The 22,932-nt window shown below is 35.9% G+C and overlaps 1 protein-coding gene and 1 long non-coding RNA gene across 2 annotated transcripts in view; one reads left to right on the top strand and one right to left on the bottom strand.

Annotated features, from left to right (window-relative positions):
* The window catches only part of LOC110455496 (zinc finger protein GLIS2-like), a 54,848-nt gene extending 50,928 nt beyond the window's left edge, over positions 1 to 3,920 (top strand). Inside the window, exons 7-8 of the mRNA XM_021505666.1 lie at positions 1,105 to 1,223; positions 2,266 to 3,920. Coding sequence (XP_021361341.1) covers positions 1,105 to 1,223; positions 2,266 to 2,960 — 814 coding nt within the window. The 3' untranslated portion in view covers positions 2,961 to 3,920. The remainder of the gene's footprint in view (positions 1 to 1,104; positions 1,224 to 2,265) is intronic.
* Positions 3,921 to 15,645: 11,725 nt separating this feature from the next.
* On the bottom strand, positions 15,646 to 17,376 carry LOC110455491. The gene is made up of 2 exons (XR_002463454.1): positions 17,096 to 17,376; positions 15,646 to 15,939 (listed from the first exon to the last, which is right to left on the bottom strand). It is a non-coding gene; the product is annotated as an uncharacterized LOC110455491 (long non-coding RNA).
* Positions 17,377 to 22,932: the final 5,556 nt, after the last annotated feature.

The following is a 22,932-nucleotide window of genomic DNA, read 5'->3' as shown; positions in this document are numbered from 1 at the left end:
TAATGGCAAATGATACTTTGAATATTACATGTTAATAACTTGATTGGAATTATAACCTTGAGTTGACAGTTTGATACTTTGAAAATTTTGAGCCAGCCCTACCCCCAAGGGCTGTAGGGTGGGGCTCAAGGGAGTCAGTGTGCTAAAATTTCTTCATTTTCCTTGTTTAGAATCAGAGGTGCTAGTTTCAAATCCTTTTTAGTCTGAAATCTGTATGCTTGATACTGAATAAGGTGGTTTTATTGTTTTTTGTCACTTTGAATAATATTTCTGTTCATGTTAAAAGCGAAATCAACTCTCTGTATAAATATATCAGGTGACCGTTAAGGCCCATGGGCCTCTTGTTTTATAATAATCTATGATAAAATGCATGTTCCCGAAAATTTGCTTACAACTTGTCATGCAGAGAAGATTCGCTTTAGAACCAGTAATAGGACCAAACAGTTTAGTAGATGATCTGTTAAAACATTGAACTCAGAAAGGGTAGAGAGAAAAAACATTGCATGACTTGTATTAATTTAATGACCATAAACTGTGTTTGAACGATTATGACTGCGACATTAACAACATCATTACATGATTATAGTGATTGACATTCATATCATTTATTATCATGGCAAAATTTGGTTTCCTTTGCAAAAAGAGAATGTCCTGTTATTGGCCAGATTGCAACACATATTTATAGATTGGCGATTGCCGTCTGTCTGTTTGTCCGTCTGTCTGCACAAAGGTTAAAAAAGAATGGTTAAGCTCAGTTTCCGAGTTATTAATGATCCCACATCAACTAAACTTGCATGGCTTATGTATCTGAGGATGCTCATCACATGCGATGCTGGTTCTAACCTACATTTTCTGCTTAAGTGACCAGGTTAAGAAGATTGGTTAAGGTCAGTTACGTACAACTTAACTTGCATGGCTTATGTATCTAAGGATGCTCATCACATGCCATGCTTCTAATGCTGGTTCTAACCTACATTTGCCGCTCCTGTGACCAGGTTAAGAAGATTGGTTAAGGTCAGTTACTAATTAAGTAACTACTTGTTGTACAACTTAACTACCATGGCTTATGTCACCCTGACTAGTATTTATTTACCTGTGTTTTAGGTACAAGATGCTGATCCACATACGAACGCATACGAACGAAAAACCCCACAAATGTGGTATCTGTGGAAAGTGTTTCTCACGACTAGAAAATCTCAAAATACACAACAGGTCGCATACAGGTGAGAAGCAGCACAGACGATAGCCACAATATATAATTGAAACTACATGTATTTCAGATAGCTGTTTCTTTTGTTCATCCAGACCTGGGGAGACTTTAGGTTCACCTGATGTCTTGTCTGGTTGTGTGTCTAATTTGTATTAACTCATTCACCCATGAAGTTTCATAATGAACTATTCCAACCTTTGTATTGGAAGAGTTCAAATGTGTCTTCAGGGGTGAATGTGTTAGGACATCAACTTCAAGTAGACAGGAGATATTTTGATGAAACTATTACCGTACACATATGTCACCAGAGCTGTCACGATACACTTCATTCACAATTGGATGTGCATCACACATACAATATTAATGCCACATTTTGATTATTTTCGATTCAGTTCTGATTAATAATAAATAAAATAAAAAAGCAACTTAACACTTGAAGACTGTAAGATCTTGCCCGATTTTCATCAAGTTTGGTTTACAGTGCCTCATGTATTCAGAGTTAGACAACTATTTCTCGCCTTTCCTTTGTGTGTCCCATGTTTCCTGTCTCTAATTTTCATTTTCATTTTTACTGGTTTCTTAATTTTACAACTGATATATATTGAAGTGAAATTGTTTCCACACTTTCGATTTTAAGTTTGCCTGAGCATAAGTAATATACAGTCCATCATAATTGTCAAGCCATGAGAGACAAGCCAATCAAAATGAATGTTACTCTGAAAGGTCTAATTATAATATGATAGAAATCTGGAAAAAGTTCATCATGAATTAAATGTATAGTGCAAATACTTATGATGTAGTTGCTGCATCACAGTGAATCGTGATGCCTTTAATCACCACTGAACAATCGGACACAAATGATACCCCATCCCTTCAACTTAAGTTTATTTCACTGCAATGTGTCCAAGATGAACTGACTGTCATTAGCTCACCTACATGTAGCACCTAGACTTATATTAGTCACCAACAGCTTAATATTTAAGTACTTCTTTCCTTTAAACTATATGTCTGTAAAAGTTATTTGCAAATACCCTTTGATTAATTTATTGTTTCAGGTGAGAAGCCATACGCATGTCCGTTTGAGGGATGTAATAAAGCATATTCAAACTCAAGTGACAGATTTAAACATGTGCGAACTCATCAGGAAGAAAAGCCTTATATATGCAAAATGCCAGGATGTAACAAACGCTACACAGACCCAAGTTCTCTTAGAAAGCATGTACGAACACATGGTCACTATTATCGTGAAAATGAAAAACAGATAGCAAAAAATAACAAATCGTTGTACTTGTCAAACATTCCTACTCCATTGTCTCCGTCTCTGCCATCTAGCTCCCCCCATGGATCGGTACACTCGCCCCCTGTAAATCGATTTCTGCCGTTATCACCGGGCAGTGTCCTTCCTCACTCACCAATGCCGTCGCAGCTTATGTCGGTACATAACATAATGCATGTATCATGTTTCACATCGAATCCTCTCCTATCCTCTACCATGTTATCTACACCCGTCACAACGACACAAACGACGTCCACTCAGACTGATCGAATCCTTAGTTCCCTCTCTCCAACATCACCCATCAAGCTTGATCTAAGCACAGACAAGAGCTCAGATGACCAAGATGAGAAGTGTCAGGATGGTCCTCTGGACCTTACCACCAACACTTCGTCAGAAACAGACACAGACATTGAAGTAGGGGATCGAGAGGTCTCAAATTTTTCTACAAGTAAATGGGATTTAATACATTCCTGACTGTGTTGTGATCAAAACTATTGTTACTGTATGTGTTACCTTATGTGTGATTCTTTTTCTGGTGAAAACAACTTCTTTACAAGGACAAATCGTATTTATATACTTATTAAATGATCAGAAACAGATTTTTTAATATGGTCATTTTATGGTGTATATAAAAAAGGTAAATCCAAACACAAACAGGATGAGTTGAATAAGTGAATATGTGGAAAATTGGAGTGTTATCATAGTCATTAGATATCTATATTTGTTATTTTTATTGTGGAAATTTTGAACTGTTTTCCTTCATACATCAGAGAAAGTTTCAGGTCTCGGGAATTAATTTAAGGACATAGATTTTAGCTTTTTTTCTTGCAATGAATAAAATATGTACACAAAAGAGAAAGTTGATAATCTACATAGGATTACTTTGTAACAAGAATACATTTAGACATAGAGAAACTTGAAACAATGACTCGAACGACCTGTCATTGGAGTGTAAAAGTATTCTACACTACAAAAAAAATGATTGTTTATGTTTCTTTTATGTAAGTGTGATTATATTCAGAGAACAATCTTAATCAATACAAGTGAGGTTTTTTTCTACCTGAGCAACCTAAAGCAGTTAAAGTGTGCAAGTATGGGTAACAGAAAAGATACGGGATGATTCAATCCATATTTTTTCTGTTACCCATACTTTTTTAATACATGAATCATGAATCAATTAAAGCTGTTTGAGTTGTATCATTAAAGAATTTCTAAAAAATAAAAATAGGTAAAAATGAACTATCTCATAAAATGGATTAAAGCAGGGACATATATACTGTCCCTGATTAAAGTGATATGTGAGAAGCATTCAATATTAGGAAGAATGTTGATGGGTATTACAAAAATGGCTACCGGTATTCTCACAGCTGTATTTTTTTCCTGTTAAATTTTTTAGGTCACCTGAGACAAAGTCTCAAGTGACCTATTGCGATCGTCTTTTGTCCGGCGTGCGTCCGTAAACAATTTTCATTTTCGACTTCTCCTCCAAAACCCCTAAACCGATTTCAATGAAATTTTGCAGAAACCTTCCATGGCCAAAGGTCAACTAAGATTGTGAATTATATGGTCCCCAGCCCCCAGGGGCCTGAGGGGCGGGGCCAAAAAGGGTTGAATTGACTGAAATTTCAAAAATCTTCTTCTCAAGACCCAGATATGGTAGAATCAAATACTCTTCATAGATGGAAGGGTCTTAAGGTGCTTTACCACAATTGTGAATTTCATGACCCTGGGGTCTCGCGTTTTCCCAGGGGGAAGGGGGGGGGGGTAAAATTTGTTATGGTTTATAATGGCAAATGATACTTTCAATATTTCATGTTGCTAACTTGATTGGAATTGTAACCTTAAGTTGACAGTTTGATACTTTGTAAATTTTGAGCCATCCCTACCCCCAAGGGCCGTAGGGTGGGGCCCAATGGAGTCTGTGTGCTAAAATAAAATTTCTTCATTTTCCTTGTTTAGAATCAGAGGTGCTAGTTTCAAATACTTTTCAGTCTTAAATCTGCATGCTAGATATTGAATAAGGTGGTTTTATTGTTTTTTGTCACTTTGGATAATATTTCTGTTCATGTTAAAAACAAATATCAACTCTCTGTATACATATATCAGGTGACCATTAAGGCCCATGGGCCTCTTGTTTCTCTTTCAGATAAATTTCTAGAGAAATATGTAGAAAACCTGTCTTTAGATTTCAAAATTGAAAAAATATCTTCTTTTTATATGGTTCTTGATGTAGCCTTTTTACACATCTTTACCTTTTTATGGAATTATTTGTAAATATGTCAATGTTTTTAGTTCAGACCAGCTAACCAGTAACAGAAGACCTAATTCATGTTAGGTTTAGTAGATAAAGGAAAGGGATATCATGCAGTATAGACAGTACAGATAATTATTATTAAATAAACATGTATTGTCTTATTTTTTATCATATATATATACTAGACAATGGGGAGGGAATCTCTAATATCTTTCCAGTATCAAACTGTAGTTGATACCTCATTAAGGAATTAAAAAAATCCTGTATACTTTGAATCATAATTTGAGACAAACTGACAAACTTTACCCAAAAAATGCTGTTTCAAGACTATTTCTTGAATCAAATCATGTGGAACTTATTTGTGTTGAAATACCAGCTTACATTTACTTTGAAGGAAAAAATGAGACTTGGGAATTCGAAAATGTTTTGCTTTGCCTGTTTTCTGGTAATTTGTGATGATAGCACATGTATGTGACAATGTGGTTCAAAGTGTCAACTGTGATATATGTAATTAAGTATATATGTTGTATGAAAACAGTAATATTTGTACAAACATTTGTTGTTAAAATTTAAAATTGAGATTGTAAATAACAAAGGTGCAAATGTTGGATTGAAAGTTGGAAGTGTGACTAATTTAATGATGTGTGAGAGGGGATGAAAGGTTATTGTACAGCACACCTTCAGACACATTTGAATTTAACAAATATAGAATATTCCTCTGGCATCATTTCATTTGTTTTGCCTTGACATAAGCCTGCTTGTTAGAAATTCATTTTTTTCTTCTTCATTTTTTGCTCTTGTTGAAATTCATTGCAATAGAAAAAGTGACATTTAAATCAAAATTGAACAAAAGTTGATATCTTCCCCACTAGCTATTTCTGATCTTTTTTCTATCAGTCACATTTAAATTTTATTTTTGTTATTCTGGTTTAAATGACTACTTAACATAAATACTGAACAAAATATTCACAAATCAGTATTTATATTATCTAATTCCGTCTTTGCGTATTGCAGAGTTATCTTCTCTTGTGAGCAGGGATTGATTGTTACGTCATTGGTTTGTGTGAGAAAATTACGTCGTTTTCTCAAAAACTGATGACGTTACTCTCACAAACCAATGACGTAACAATCAATACCTGCTCACAAGAACATATAACTCTGCAATACGCAAAGACGGAATTGATGTCTCCATCATAGAATTCATCTTTCTGTTGGAATTTTCATTCAAGACTTCATTTAACAACATTTTAAGTTCATGTTTCTTCTTAAATTGGGTCCATTTGTTGATATGATCTTGTATGGTGTCAAATACTCGCCATGTGGGTTTGGTTTAATAATTATTGTTGCAGTTCTGATTTTATTGGAATTATTTGAACATCATGTTAATGCTGTTTATTTCTGCTACATATTGAAGACTAATAGAATCTTTCACCCCCTTGGGGGTGAGATAGGAGAATCTCAACCCGAGGGGGAGGATTCTTAAGTTGCCAAACACGAGGCTTTGCCAAGTGTTTGGCAACTTCAGAATCTTTCCCCGAGGGTTGAGATTCCCCTATCTCATCCACAAGGGGGTGAATGATTCTTTTTCTCTTACCCTGTTCTCCCATTGTGTATCATATACACAATGTAATGATAACGTTAAATGCTAAATTCAGGGTTGACGTGATGTTGATGGATTGTTGACATGACGTCATTGCATTGTTGAAGTGACATCATGCCATTGTTATGAATAGGGGAATCCCCCCGTCTCAACCATAGGGTGAGACAAGGAAATCTCACACCGGTAAAAGTGCGGATACACCTGTCCAGGGTAAGAGGGAAAATATTGTACCATCACTTGAATGACTATACTAACAGTGCACCATTCTTGAAGACAATTTTCCATAAATGGAGATTTCAAAATCCTCAAGTTTCTTCTGAAATTTCCTAATCATCATTTACATAATTTGTGTGACTTTTTTAATAAAGTCAAAAGATGACATGCTGACTCATTGTCATTCTATCAAAGGTGCTTTTTTAAAGTCATTATATTTACTCATCAGCATAATGTAAAGTTCTCATTTTATGTAAATTAAATAACAATTCATGTATGCATTGATTTTTAAATTTGATCATCTAACAACTTAAGTCAATATATTTATGTAATGATTGTGGAAATTATGACTAAGATCTCATCAAGACAATTCATACAAAACTATACATGCTCATTTAAAGTATAGATGTCTAATTAAATAAAATTATACATGTACCTTAATTGTATATCTGTTCATAGAAGGGGGGCGGGGGTTGGACTTTAGAGTGGCGAAAATTATCCTTTAGAAGAATAGATCTCCTAACAATATTGAAAATTATTATTTTTACCATTTGTTTTTAACACTGAGACCTTTCTTGCATAAATTAAATTTTGTCAGGATTTGTTATCAATTGTTAATGTACATGAAAAATGATCTGTTTTTGAATCATTTACTGGTCAGATTTATAAAGCAAGTTTAAAATTTAACATTACTGTTTGAATTAGAAACCATTTTGATTTGAACAATCCTTTTAAATAACTGAATTTGAATATTCAAAGTAAAAATAAAGCATAAAGTATATTGTTATACTTGTTAAAGGATCAATGAAATTAAATGGCTGCCAGTTTACAGAAGTCAGTTTTAAATCAACTTCTTTCAGTAGAAACTTCGGCCTTGAATTGTTATTATTGTAACTTATTGAATTTTCATCTCAACATTATGATTTAGTTAGAATATACAAAATTCAAATTTTAAATGAAAGTTGGAAGTTTATATTTCAGCAATGGCTACCAAAGGGTGTTTGTCTAAATGACTGTAAACAGACAGATCAGAGTCTTATGAGAGAGAAAAGCACTCCGGTCATATAACAGTTATTTTTTAACCCAATGGCCTTGTTTTACAATATATTTGTACCATATATAATCTCAAATACTTCAGTCATAAAAAGACTTTTTTAAATAGTTGTATTCTGTCTTTGTGTATTGCAGAGTTATCCTCTCTTGTGAGCAGGTATTGATTGTTATGTCATTGGTTTGTTTGAGAAAATTACGTTGTTTTCTCAAATATTGATGACGTTACTCTCACAAACAAATGACGCAACAATCAATACCTGCTCACAAGAGCAGATAACTCTGCAATACGCAATGACAAAATAGTGTCAGGAGTAATTAAGTTGAATAGAATTAGGTACAGCCGGATATACTATTGACCATCAGCATTTGTGAGGATCATGAATTCTAACAAACATATCTGTATCTGTTATTGTTCAGTGGTAAATAAACTCCTCTCGCAATTTTTTTGTTATAAGATATCACGTTAATCATCAAATGTTCTGTCAGAATGGTATCCTTACTTTGACATTTAATTCTGCTGAGGAAGTAGCTTTATGATACATTTTATGATAAGCATGAAGTATGGTTAGAATAACAGTACAAACTTTAAGAATCCAACCAATTGCTACATAACAGATGTACAGAATCTGGTATTCGTCCTCGTCAAGGTGTATTTCCTTGTAAAATAAAGGATACGTATTATGTGACTTTAACCTGTTTGGTCAATAATATAACAGATATTGGAGAATTGACTTGTGTGAAAGGGGAAAATTAAGACTATCCCATGCTCAGGGGTGTAGGATAGGGAAATTCCACCCTCAGGATTTTCAAATTTGGCAAAACCCTTGGCTTTAGTGTATTTATCTCATTCCATCTTAACCAGCATACCACGAAACCATGAAAATGCGTTTGGACTGGCTACCATTTTGAAAATATCAACTTTTCCCCAAGCTTTTTTTACGAGAACGAATCTGTCGGCAAGATTAAACATACCCCATATTTGCAAACATAGTTTGCGCAGAAAAATAGATCTCCTCTTTTATACGTGTACGGTAAATATATCGTAAAAGGTTTTTATTTCATCATGACGCCTTTTCCACATTGCAGCTTCAGAGTTTTCCAAATTCGTGACGTCACATCATTGTTGAGCCTTTATTACATCATGTCAAATGAAATGAGGTGTAAGATAGAAATGTCCTACACCCCTTTCTTACCCTGGGCAGCTCTATCTTACACACAGGGAAATGAGAGAAATACTCTTATTGCTCATGTTAGGTTATTATTTGTTTCTTCTACAGTGTATAACATGAAAGTAAAAACTGATGGTACCATGTCATACGTATACACAGTCAAATGATTAGAAAAAACAAAGAAACGCCATTGGCTGAAGTATTTATAGAAGAAGGTCACCATGTGAAGTGGACCTCCTGCTACATATGTACATGACGTCACAAATCCTCTTCATTTACTTTCTTGTCATAGGAGAAAAATATGCATAAAAAATTATGATGCTCATTTGCGATATACATGCAGGTTATATTTGAGAATCATCTTACACAAGTAGAGCAATAAATTGTTATCAGTGAAGTTCAAAACTGCGACCAGGACCAGGAATATTGGAATATATTTATAGGAAGGGAGCTTGAGATAACTGGACAATCGTTTTTGCTTTTGAAGAAACATTCTTTATAAAGAACAATCCTCTTTATATAAGGTGAATTGTTTGTATAAATGTTATCTTAACATGTTTCATACACTTAAATGTATCTCTAGCTTTTAAACTGGTTTGTCTCCTTTCAAATTTCTCTGGCCCATCAAAACTTTGGACAGTTTTATTCTGGATCATGAAAAGAAAAAATCACATATATCAAGAAAATGCCATTGGTTTAAAAAGTAAATTAAAAGGAAAAGTTAAATTGATTTACAGGTAACATGTTGGTTTATGTTTTTTTCCCCCAAAACAAATCTACAATTGTGTAAAGATCTCTCCTAAGCTATGAAATAATTATCATTAAAAAACCGTTTTGAAACAAAATTGTCAGTTCTTCAGTATATTTTCTCGTTCTCGCGACTTTACTAAGCTAAATTAGTGATCAAATGGAGAAAAAAATGCAGAGGAGACTTCTAAACCTATTGTTCCTCTATCAAAGGCATACTAATATCTTAGTGATAGTGACAGTATTGCTGTCAGTGTATTGTCTATGTCATTTGTTCTATGCAGATGACTTAATACAAGAAAAGAGGAACTTCTACATGTAATTATTGCACAGGCTATCCATCATTCTACGAAACATTTTAATTGATATTTTTCTTGAACTCTGATTTTCCCCATAGAAGAACTGAAGTTATTGCTTAATTTAAAAAAACTTCTCGACAGCTAAGCACACTTATACAGTTTTTGCAAACAAATTAAGATAAAAAGGAAAACAGTAATTCAAAGATAGTGTTGTTAATATCACATCCATTTGTCTGTCTTCCCACTATATAACACTATTGTAACAATATATGTTACATTGAGATTTTCATTGTGCTGAATCGTAAGTACGATGTAAGTAGTTTAAACTGAAACCTGTTTAATTAGTAAACTTAATGTAAAACCGACCGTTGTATAAGTCCCATTATAAATGTATAATTACAGATCATCATATAAGTCCCACTTGTTGTACATTTCTGTGTAAATTGAACCGGTGTTCAATTTGAAAACAAGTCTTTAAACAGATGAAAGTATAAGTCTATCAAGAATTGGGTTTAGATCCTTTTACAGGAGGATGTAAGGGATTGCTTTCAAAATAAGTTGATAAAAACATCAAGATCATTGCTGCCAAAACATGTTTGAAGTAAACAATTGAACTTACGTCGTTTTATTCTGATTGAAGGCTGGAAAATACCTTAAAATAATACCTAGGATATAACCTCTGGCTTTAATAAGCAGTATATAATGTATGTAAAGCACGTTAGCACACACCTTCAATTATTGTATCACACGTGCACAACTCATTTTGGTACACATAGGTTGAAGAAAAGGGGAGATGAGAACGTAATATGTCATTTCAGAGAAGCTGTGAATTTGTTTCACTTCATAGTTGAGAATAATCTCATAAGAGAAGAAATCATGAACATAGTATTATATATGTAATTAATAATGTAATGATACATTTATAATTGTTTTGAATATCAAAAACTTTTGTAAATGAAAACGAAATGTTTATTTTTTTACTTTTAATTATCTCAACTTAAATTGAAGTTGAAATACATATTGTGATACTATTCTTTGTGAAAAGTTTTGTTAATAAAGAAATATTGAGTACGATTATCATGATTTGTCTATGATTCACATATATGAAATTAAAAACGGTAAAATACTGGTACTGAGATGTCTCGTTTGAATGTATTGAATGCTACGCAATAACCCCTTCTCTAAGTTAACATGCAAATGTATGCAATGCGGAGATTCATTTTTCTGTTATGAACTTTATAAAGCTTACAGCATCAAATGCAGATGTTTTTAGCCAGATGAAACCACAAAAAAAATCAAATCAGTATTTCATTTGAAAGTTAGCAATGAGTAACCTAGATCAATAAGTTAACTTTAAATACCACGTGCTTTCGCAATATGTGCTGCTGTCATAAACAATGGACATGAATTATCATATTTATGGCACTTCTATTTGCAGTCTTGTAAAATGAAAAGGCCATATTTAACAACTTTGAATGTTATTCGATGATATCTAAAGGTTAGGTAATTTATCTAGGTCACACAGTTAACGGATTAATGATGCTTAATAGGTCAGCATGTTGCAGCGGAGCCAAATGTAAAACCGTACCAAGTGGAAGAAGAAAGCTCATGTTACCATTGCTTAGGGATACCTATGATGAAATGGGTTAAACTATTTTTCACATCTATTACTTAGCTAACCGAAAAGCTTTCTTCCTGACTACGCTGATTTTACTTTAAACAACTTCTTCTGAATAACCAAAAGGCCCAGGCTGATGATATTTGGCCAGTAGCATGCTGGGATGAAGGACTACCAAGTTTGTTGAAATGAATGACCTTGATCCACTTTCAACCTGATGTCCTTGTTCGACATTCAAGGTCACAGGCGTCATATGTTTAAATCATTTAATAGGTTCTTATGAATCAAACACTGATATTCTGCCTGTAGCTGTATTTTAGTCCACTTTTAAGATTACAAGTGTTAGATTAATAGCAGGTGAATGATGCAGGCCCATTGGGCCGCTTGTTCATAGGTAACTTAGGCTAAATAAAATTAATTACTTGGCTCTCAGGCCAATTTTTTTTCAAAAGAGATGCGGCAGGGCGGAATATTTATTTTTACCTCACCTGGCACGAAGTGCCTAGTGAGCTTATGCCGTGGCGCGGCGTCCGTCGGTCGTCCTTCCGTCCGTCCGTCCGTAAACTTTTCATTTAAAACGCTACTTGTCCTGAACGGCCAAGTAGATTTAGACTAAATTTGGTCTGGAGCATCCTCAGGCAAAGGGGACTCAATTTTGTATAAATGGGGGGCTGAGGGACGGGGCCCAATAGGTGAAATATAACAAATTCTTTAAAATCCTTCTCCTTCTGTAGGAATGAAAATTTGTTCCATATTTGGTCTGAATCATTCTTGGGGGAAGTGGAACAAATTTTGTTTAAATGGTGGGTTTGGCCCCCCTGGGGGCTGAGGGGCGGGGCCCAATAAAGGAAATATAGCAAATTCTTTCAAATCCTTCCTCTTCTGTAGGAATGAAAGGACTTGTTCCATATTTAGTCTGAATCATTCTTGGGTGAAGGGGAACCAATTTTGTATAAATGGTGGGTGTGGCCTCCCTTGGGGGCTGAGGGGCGAGGCCCAATAGAGGAAATATAGCAAATTCTTTAAAATCCTTCTTCTTCTGTAGGAATGAAAGGATTTGTTCCATATTTGGTGTGAAGCATCCTTGGGTAAAGGGGAACACATTTTGTATATGCCGTTGGTCTGGCCCCCCAGGGGCCTGAGGGGAGAGGCCCAATAGGGGAAACATAGCAAATTATTCTTTTAAACCCTTCTACTTCTGTAGGAATGAAAAAAATTGGTCCATATTTGGTGTGGGTCATCCTTGGGTAAAGGGGAACCAATTTTGTATAAACAGTGGATCTGGCCCCTCTGGGGGCTGAGAGGCGGGGCCCAATAGGGGAAATATAGCAAATTCCTTTTTCTTCTGTATGAATGAAAGGATTTGTTCCATATTTTGTCTGAAGCATCCTTGGGTGAAGGCCTGGAACCAATTTTGTATAAACCCCGGGTCTGGCCCCCCGGGGCCTTAGGGGCGGGGCCCAAGAGGGGAAACATAGCAAATTATCCTTTATTCTGTAGGAATGAAAGGATGTGGTCCATATTTGTTGTGGAGTATCCTTGGGTAAAGGGGAACAAATTTTGTATAAACGGTGGGTGTGGCCCCCCTGGGACCTGAGTGGTGGGGCCCAATAGGGGAAATAGAGGTAAAACCTTGAAAACCATTCTTCTACCATAGGGATGAAGGGATTTCTTCCCAATTTGGTCTGGAGGATCTTGGGCAAAAGGGACTCAATTTTGTATAAACAGTGAGTGTGGCCCCCCTGGGGGCAAATGGGCGGGGCCCAATAGGGGAAACATGGCAAATTCTTCAAATACCTTCTTCTTCTGTACGAATGTGTGTCTTACCCCCCTGAAGGTAGAGAGGCGGGGCTCAATAGGGAAATTAGAGGTAAAACCTTTTACATCCTTCTTCTACCATAGGGATTAAGGGATTTTATCCTAATTTAGTCTGGAGCATCCTTGGGCCAAGGAGACTCAATTTTGTATAGGCAGTGGGTATGACCCACCTAAGTACATAGGGGTGGGGCTCTGTTTGAAGTTAGTTCTCGCTATATCTCTATATCTTTACTTCATACCAATTATTTTAAACATATTCAGGTGAGCGATACAGACCCTCTGGGCCTCTTGCTTTTTACCAGGGATTTCTCGGTACTGTGAATATTTTTTACCAGGGATTTATGGGTATTGTGAACATAATTTCACAAGGGATTTCTCGGTATTGTGAAAATATTTTCCAGAGATTGAATCGGTGTATTGAATTCGTGTTTTCCGGGCATATCTTGGTGAAGTGAAAACATTCCTTTTAGACAATGATCTACATTAGAAATACTGGTTTACCATGTCTTTAGTTTTGAAGATGCTATGTTCCTGTTGCTATCTTTGTTTAGAATTTATTAGTTTTGCAGATAATGTTGTGATTACCAGGGTTGATTAGTCAAGGACCGAGCAGAAATTCTGAGTTTATTACCTGTTCGAAATCAAATAGACTTGCAATCATTTCTAAGTGTTTATTTGTTGGATTATTACATGGACTATGTCCCTACTTTCTGTCTATATCTGTATCATATTCCATTTACGGTCACATTGATGTTTCTGAGACTGTTCTCCAAAAAATAATATTGTGATATTATACAAAGTTTAGTCTTATCATTAGTTTCTATAGTTATTTTTTTTATTCTGTATGTTTGGACTTGATGAAAGTTGGTTCCTCATTTATTTCAAGTCAAAATTGACACCTGAAAACAGAAAATCTATAGTTAATGTGGAGTTCTTTTTACAAGGATTTTTTTCTTTTATAATTCACGAAGATATGTGAAAAGTTTAAGATCATGTGAAACATATGATTTAATGCCTTTTTTGTTTTGTTTTGGTTTCACATTTCTTTGCCGGAAAGACACCTTAGCTTTTCTTAACAGAATACTGCATTTTAGTAATGACAGTTCTGGCTCCGGTTTTAATAAAAAAAAAAAGAAGAAGATACAATTGGATTAAGCACAGACATTGCCTATTAAAGCCCTTTCCAGACGAAAATACACTCATTTCATACTTTCATATATACATATAGGGAGAGCTAAGTATTAAAGAAAAGATGTAACATATGTTTAAATGAATAGGAAAATACTAGAACCAATTAAGACATGTTCACAGAAAACAATAATTATAATATCATAGGTTTCAACAGAGTACTATAGTCTAGTGTTTGGTAGAGACATCTCGGTTTGTTTCATACTTTTTACAACAAGACAGACCGTTTTTCTCAATGGCTGGTATCTGAGAATATGTTACAGTTTCAGAGATTGATAAGGAGGTACGGTTGTAAAAGAAAAGTAGATTTTAGTGTGTACATTTTCTTTATAAGTTTACCATGACCAAAAGGACTTGGTGAGCTTATGTTTTGGTCAGCGTCCGTCGTCTGTCCGTCCACTTTATCAACTTTTTATTTAGTCTGAAATATCTTTGCACCAAGAGGACTCCTTTTTTGTAAAAGAAGGGATTGTGTTAAAAAAAAAAGGGGGAAATCTTTCGCATCCCGCTTTTTCAATGCCGGTGTAGAGATTATAATCAAAGTTTTGAGTCATCATTGGACCAAGAGGACTGCTTGATGTTTAGCCGGAAGGTCTTTCCATCTCACAATGGACTAAAGGGAATGGGCTTGATATTAGCATTTCAGATATATTTACTTAAAAAACCCAACTGCTTTGAATAATGATATGTTTTATTTCAAATATCATCGGGCAAAGTGATCAGAAGAAACGAACACAACAATACTTCGTCTAACTCCGCCCCTGAGGTTTTGTCCCAGAGTCATATCATGGAAATGGCTGATATAACCAGCCTAAAATCCGATATGAAATTGCCTAGCATGAGGAGCGGAATGCATTCCTGCTCCTAGGATTGGCCCTGAGAGACTTATCATAGTGCCTTGGTCATAGCATGGAAATAGTCGAGAACCCAACGTACGCTTTTACCGTATTTTCAATGCATAAAGAAATGAAAACACCAATGCTACCAGAATTTGCTCTTCACATTGGGACTGGTCCCTTGGTAATAACTTGTTGCGATCCCCATCTAAGGCTATAAAACAATTGGTAGATATGAAGAGACAGGATAAGCTCTAGAGTATAGCCTAATCCATGTCTAGGCGAGTGATGCAGAAATGTAAAAAGTTAAAATAAGATTGGAGAAAAACACACTCCCAAATAAACTAAAACGCTAATATTTCACTTGAATTTTTATTTTTATTTTGCTTGATATCATTTTTTACTTAAATTTGTTTTTCTATGCGAGATGTTCTTTCAATGAGCTGAGTCTATTTTCAGAACTAGGTTCAATCCCTATACATTGTCAACTATTTCCGCAAAATCTCAGTCATGATGCTCTATCTAATGATTGGCCGGTCTGTACATCATCCATCTTGCACTCTAGTGCGCCTGCGCAGAAAATCCCACGGTGGAGAACACGGACATGGAGCTCGAGGGTGGTTACAGATGCCAGTACACGGGAGTTTCTTCCGCTTGCCTGTGGTATATAACACCACGGACTTAGATAACCTAATCTAATCTAATTCCGTGATAACACACAGAAGGTAATAACGTATGTCCGCAAATACCTACATATGTATACAGTTGCTGTGACATTAAACAACAAATATTATCTGTTGCAATTTTATTTTATCATTTGGATGAAGTTTCAATAGCTAATAACCACGGACTTAGATAACTATAATCTATATCTATTCTAATTCCGTGCTAATAACCATATAGATATGATAACGTCGATATAATTCTAATACATACCAACAGAAACTTTAAGGTTTGCCTGTTTGATTAAGGTTTACGAGTATGTGAGAGCGTGTAATGCTGTGTTTGGTGGTAGGTACAATGTAGTGTATAATCGTAGCACACTTGCCTCCTGCATTATACAATGTAACAATTTTGATGTTTACTAGAGCCTATTTAAACAACCTACTATTTGCTTGGAATATAAATAAGTTGAATGTTTCCACTGTTCACGTTCTAATTGCACAGAAGAGTTCCGCATCAAAGATTTTTTTCGATACGAATTATATCCCCTTACATACATAATATATAAAAGAAGATATTATATCTTTTTTCTCTGACTGAGTTATTTCATTTTTAGAAATTTTCATCTTTCAATTTGATATCGAGTTCGATCCCTAGAATTTCTTATTTAATACAGAAAAGGATGTTCCTCTCTCACATAATTTATGTTTATGTAAATTGGTATATGAAATGTTTTGTAAATGTTTTTTCTTCTTTCGTCAACCTGTTTGGTCAAAAACAAATTTTGAGACGCAGGTTAGATAGAAATAATTATTTCTGCATCCTTTTCTTGTTGTTGTGATATGTCATCCTGAGACGGTGACAGGTAAGAGTGCGTTACTACAGCTTTACTAGAGAATCAGGAAAATTGATATTTCTAATTATCCTCCCGAAAATGTAGATAACATGTACGGAACAATATTTCAAATTCGAATCAGATAAGTTTTTCATTTTCATTATAGATACCACTTCAGTCAGTGAAACGTCATTTATATTACAGTTTGTAATTGTCAAATAGTGATATATAAGTTACTGCTTCAATTACCTATCGGTTAGTAAGAAATTGTGATAAGGCCAGGGTTTGACTTTAAAACAAATAAAGACACACTCACATCCAATGCACGTAGGATCCATCATCAACAACATCAACACTAATATCAAGTAAACAAGCTTCATTCTCGTCTTCTCCGTGTCTATATTCGACGTGTCGGTAGAAACAGGTAAACTTTATATGGTAGCCGTATTCAGCAGCTGTTACGCCCATTTTCTTAGACGGTATCAGTTTTATGATTAATATCCTGCCCCATCTATCTATATATAAATGATCCATACACGACATTTCCTGTTTCTAGATCACAAATAATAACCATTTATGGGGATTGATAGTGGCGTCTTTAGCTGTGTATCAGGTAAATAAGGAAACGGAAAAACGTTTGTTGACCTATCAGAAGAAACAGTCGTAAGGAAACCGAATATACCATCCATCTCTCATAAGTACTTCCGTGTGTAAACGCATTCTGTGTAAAAGTATAAATATAATAGATAAGAGAGGTTCAAAACCAAGTTTGCAGTTTATGAATATTCATCTTTCCTAAAGGTTGACTAAAAAATTGATTGGTTACAGGTTGACTTAACGGTAAATAACCCCGTCATGCACCCTATATTTGACGACATAAATGGGTCGTTAACGATATTCTTACATCTTATTAACAGTTATAACAAACATATTTAACCATGCGATAGTTTTGTGGATAGGTTATTTTTCATTCGAAAATCTAAAAAAAACTTGGGAATATGATATTGGATACATAATCTGCGGAAGCTATTTGTGCAAGTTTCCCGTTTGCTACTTTCTTATTTGTCAGAGTTACTTCCCTTCGATCGTGACACATTTTTTATCCGTTTGACTTCGCGATATAAAGCACAGCTGACGAAGTAGGGGCAATCAAAGTGTAAACAATAGGACAGTTGAGCAATAGAATGACATTGGAGGATGTTTTCAGCGTATGAATAACACATTCTCATTGAGTGATGAAAGGTTTGATATTGTCAAAATGGACCCCATCTTTACCGTAAACGACCCTTGGATCCCAGAGATCCCGATAATGAGACCAAAAAGTCACCTCCGCCATTTTTACAAACTCCCGATAATGAGACCAAAAAGTCACCTCCGCCATTTTTACAAACTCCCCAGCTAAAATATTGTTTACTCTCAACACACGATTATTGTAAATGTCGATAGTGACGTCGCCTTTATGTTTCCTCGTTTTTCCCCGGGAACGAGATGACAAACGCTCACACGCTTGATGTGGAATTTTTACAACAACTCGACCAACCCTCCTGTCTCCTGTATCGAGAGATCAACAACCAACACGACCAGGACATATTACAGAAATATCTAAATTATCCGCATGAGTGGTCAGCGAAGTGGCAGATGGCCTTCAACACCAAACAGTGTAACTATATGACAGTTACACTTGCCAGGAAGCACAGACATGCCAGTACCTACACTCTAGGATGGGACCTGCTGGAACAGATCAACGAAACACCGTACCTCGGAATCACCATCAACAGTAACGTGAGATGGAATACTCACATAGGAAATGTAACATCAAAAGCCTGTCGTGTGTTAGGAATGCTAAGGAGAAACCTAACTTCGGCTTTACAGAACATTAAGGAGACGGCTTACAAGATCATCGTAAGACCGAGGTTGGAATATTGTAGCCGTGTCTGGGGCCCCAACACTCAGAACAACATCAGCAGAGTAGAATCGGTGCAGAGGCAGGCAGCATGATATCTTACCAACACACCGACAAGAAACCATCATCAGTGTTACAGGCCTTATACAGAGCCTGGGATGGGAATCACTTGAGGATCGACGGAAAAAGAGCAACCTCGTTCTACTATATAAAGTGAGGAACCATCTAATCGCCATCCTAGAATCCTACTATCCAACCCCATGTCTCACAGCTAGTCGTTACTGTCATCCCAGCACGCTGATGCCGTATCTACCATCTGTAAATACTCGTTCTTCCCAAGAGCAGTAGTACTGTGGAACAACCTCTCTCCAGATATGACTGGAGCACCTACCTTGGATGATTTCAAGGCGAGGTTATCAACCAAACAGAAGTAGACAGACACTGGTGTACATAGTTTTATTCAATGAACCTTTTTGACACTGTCATTATTTTATAGTTAAGTACATACCGCACATGTGCAATCAGCGTGATATCCAATAGGACGTTGCTGATTACTGACCAGAACCAGAACCCCACGATATTGCCCGGGCAGCCACAGTCGAAACTCTCGCAGAAAGATGACTGATGGCATAGCCCCATATCTGCAAAATACATCCATGTAGGCTTAGTTATCGATAACGGTCAAGAGTCGTCAACAAGGAAGTTCGAAGCGAGAATACACATGCCCCCGGTACCCCCAGAAATTCAACTGCATCTGTCGACAGGGCCATATTGTGCCACGAGGGTGAAGTGTTCACAAATGTCGCTATGAGAACCCGCGATGCTGTTGCACCGGGATGATTCATCCTGTTTTAGCATTAATCACAAAAACCACGCTTCAAAACAGATTAACCTTTAACATGCACGATAGATGTGATGTAACACTAACACAGTTTTGGGGTCGAACGAAAAAATGTTTTGGGAACTGGAACGTGCAAATAATCAATTTATATTTCATAGTTTTTTAGACAAATATGGCGTCTTGATTAGTCTCCACCCCACGGGGCTATCGATCGTTAATACCTCTCTGCTTATCAGCACTAACCTTGACCCATTTTAACCAATGGTCGCCGGCCTTGGCATATCTTTCACTTATACATATTTAGATTTGCTGTCACAAAATAAAAAATTAAAACTTTACAAAACGGACGGAATAATTTCCTCATCAAAAAGATTGTTTATAGAAATATATACTCTAATATTTTCGGGAGGATGAAAGATGGATAAGCTTTCCGTGTTTATCACCGAAAGCAAGACAGGGGGATGTCTTTGTGTTTCACAGCACACTCTAATCGTGGTTCGTTTAAACCAGACCACAGTGGTGAACAAGGTGTCGGAAACCTGGCTGAGCCGGTAAGCCCTCTGGTCTCTGTTCATAACGGGCCCCTGTTTGGCTTCTTTCAAGGGGAAGTACATTAACTCCAACATCACAAACGTCACCAGTGGCCAAGCTAGCCGAATGATGTTTCTTGCAAATATACATTACATTCTTACTTCATATCTGTTCCTCGTGGAGGCAACATCACCATACGTGTATATACTTTACAGAATATAGAGATACGTACATAACTAAATTTTCAACATGAATGCTCTACTAGTGAATTCCCGGTACAACATACAGATTTACCTGATTTACCTGATCCTCCATCCTCGATACTCCAGGGGTTACGCTTACCTACGCTCTCTTCACCCCTGGAATATGTCATGGCAAAATTGAAGACACGAAAAAAGATTGGTCTCAGGAAAAAATACTGACCAATCGCTAGGCTGATACCTGTCCTTTGAAGATTACAAAGGAGAGACGCCCGACTTCAAAGCCTGCCATTTTTTACCGTTACGTGACCACCAGATTCTTTTGATGTACATCAAAGGATCGAACTAGTCTTCTAGTCTCATCAACAAGGTGGCACACACTGAGTCTTCCATTTTTTCTATGACATATTCCAGGGGTGCAGAGAGTGAAAGTGAACGTAATCCCTGGATATCGCGGATGCTGATCCTCAGGCTGTTGTAAGCATTCGTTACTTCTTCACCACCTGTTTCCAATTCCCACTATTTTGTTACTGAATGCGCATGCATGGCAATTCATTACACATTAACACTTCATTGTCCTACCTCAGGCTACTTGCTTGCTTTGTACTTTTTATTATTTTACAATATATTTCATATTAATAAAGACAAAATAGTACAATAGTAAAATCAAAACAATAGATAATAACATACATGTCACTAAATATTTATATATGTTATTAGACATATGGTAAGGTATGCGTACATTGTACAATAAATATTCTCCCTAACGGTTATATTAGCATGTGAATCAATAAAGAAAGTGTCATAAATAAGTTTGTAGTAACTTATTAAACATATTGATATACAGGGTTACCTTCACACCAGCTTTTGTAAATTGTTAACATTTAATAGACATTTACCACAGACGTAATTCAAAATTCTTCCAATTCATTATTTTCTCACCTGAAGTTAACTTCGCCTCCAAGCAGATGGTACATAATTTCATCTTCAGGTAATGAATGTATTCAATTACTAAATGTCAGATCGTGTATCTCTAATATTACTCGTAAAATCACATCTTGATACAACATGTCCTATAGGATCTTGGTAGAGTACACCACACTTGTGACAAAGTTTTGTAGTTCTACTGTTGCAAATTGTTACAATTAGATTCATTATAAAATGTATCTTATCTCTGTATAAAGGGTATTTCTTAACCATAGACAGTGCGGTTGTAACTGACTATTTTTAAATTTGCTAAAATCGTAGTCATTTGAGATACGTTTCCTAAAATCATTTTCCTGTTTGGTTGAAACAGACACTTTCACAATAGTGTCCCAGTTACTCTTATCCGGAAAATTACAATTATCTATAAATTTATGCGCAATTTGTACGTACTACACTTCTGAATTATGTTTTATAAATCTGGACAGAAACACTGCTTTTTGATCAAACAATTTGTATCCGTCAACAGAACTGCTACAATCAATCGATTGAAAAGATCTTAATTGATAACGTAACCCTGCCCATTCTACATAGCCTTCCAAAAGATAGTAATTTCTTGACGTCAATTATACTTTCTATGGATGACCATCCTATTAGACTACAGCACATATCGGTACGAATTCTTCTTTTAAGTCCTTATAGAGATTTTATTACAAAATTGTGAGCCCGCTTTAATATAAGAATTTCTGTTCGTGATAAATACCAAAGTTCGCAACCATACAGGGCCGACTCATATACCGTATGTTGGCCAAGTATTCATATACTCTGACAGCTAATCACCAGGGTGGCGGCGCACCAAGTGTGCTTGTTGGTGTAACAATGAAAATAACTGGATAAAGTTACGATAAAAATATGATCAAATAACATCCATACATGCAGTATATTTTAGCTGGATGTCTTTTTCTGAACATCGTTCTTACCGGTCAATTGGTCATTTTGTAGAAGGAAGAAATACAATAATTCACTAGCTTCAGAAATCACAAACCTTATAGTCAGATTTGGCAAGAGGGATGTTTCGACATCCTTGCCTCATTTTGTTTTATTACTGTTCCCAAAAGGTAGACAACATTTCCTTTAATCCGTCTTAAGTTTGGCTCATTGACTCTATTGGTTTTTATTGTAGAGTTTACTGTTTGTGGTATATATTAGTTAAGATATGCAAATGGTGACCGGCATTACTTTGGTTCGAAAAAGTGTCCAGATCGCCATACTACTCATAGCGAGGATGCTGCATAGCTCTAGATAATTCATATGATATTCACAAATATTTTGCAATAGACGAAAGTAATTAAAACTGGTCTGCAGCTTCTGACCGAGTATTCGTTTCTTTTCTTGTACATATGAGCAGTAAGTCCGACGAGGTCTTGCCTGAAGTCAGAGACAAGCTGAGGATAAAGGTGAGCACGCTTAAGGCTGCTGGTTTCATGAAATCTGCAAGACATTTATTAACATTTACGACCGTGTACATTCTTAATCTAGTTATGTTGTTGCGATGTCTGACATTTTCGATGAATTTCGGCAGTTCATAGATGGCAAAGCATTGCTTTGTTCACCTTAAGAACACACAGACTGAAATGGCTAATTAAGCGTCCCACGTGAAGTATGATATTGGTGTCTTATATCGAGTGGTAATTTCCAATAAAAGGATGTATACTTATTGGTTCTTTACTCTCGTCTTGCATTTTTTCAGTTAA

Source organism: Mizuhopecten yessoensis, unplaced genomic scaffold (assembly GCF_002113885.1).
Source record: "Mizuhopecten yessoensis strain PY_sf001 unplaced genomic scaffold, ASM211388v2 scaffold8233, whole genome shotgun sequence".
In the NCBI taxonomy this organism is placed as follows: domain Eukaryota; kingdom Metazoa; phylum Mollusca; class Bivalvia; order Pectinida; family Pectinidae; genus Mizuhopecten; species Mizuhopecten yessoensis.
This window is presented reverse-complemented; position numbering and strand designations above follow the sequence as displayed.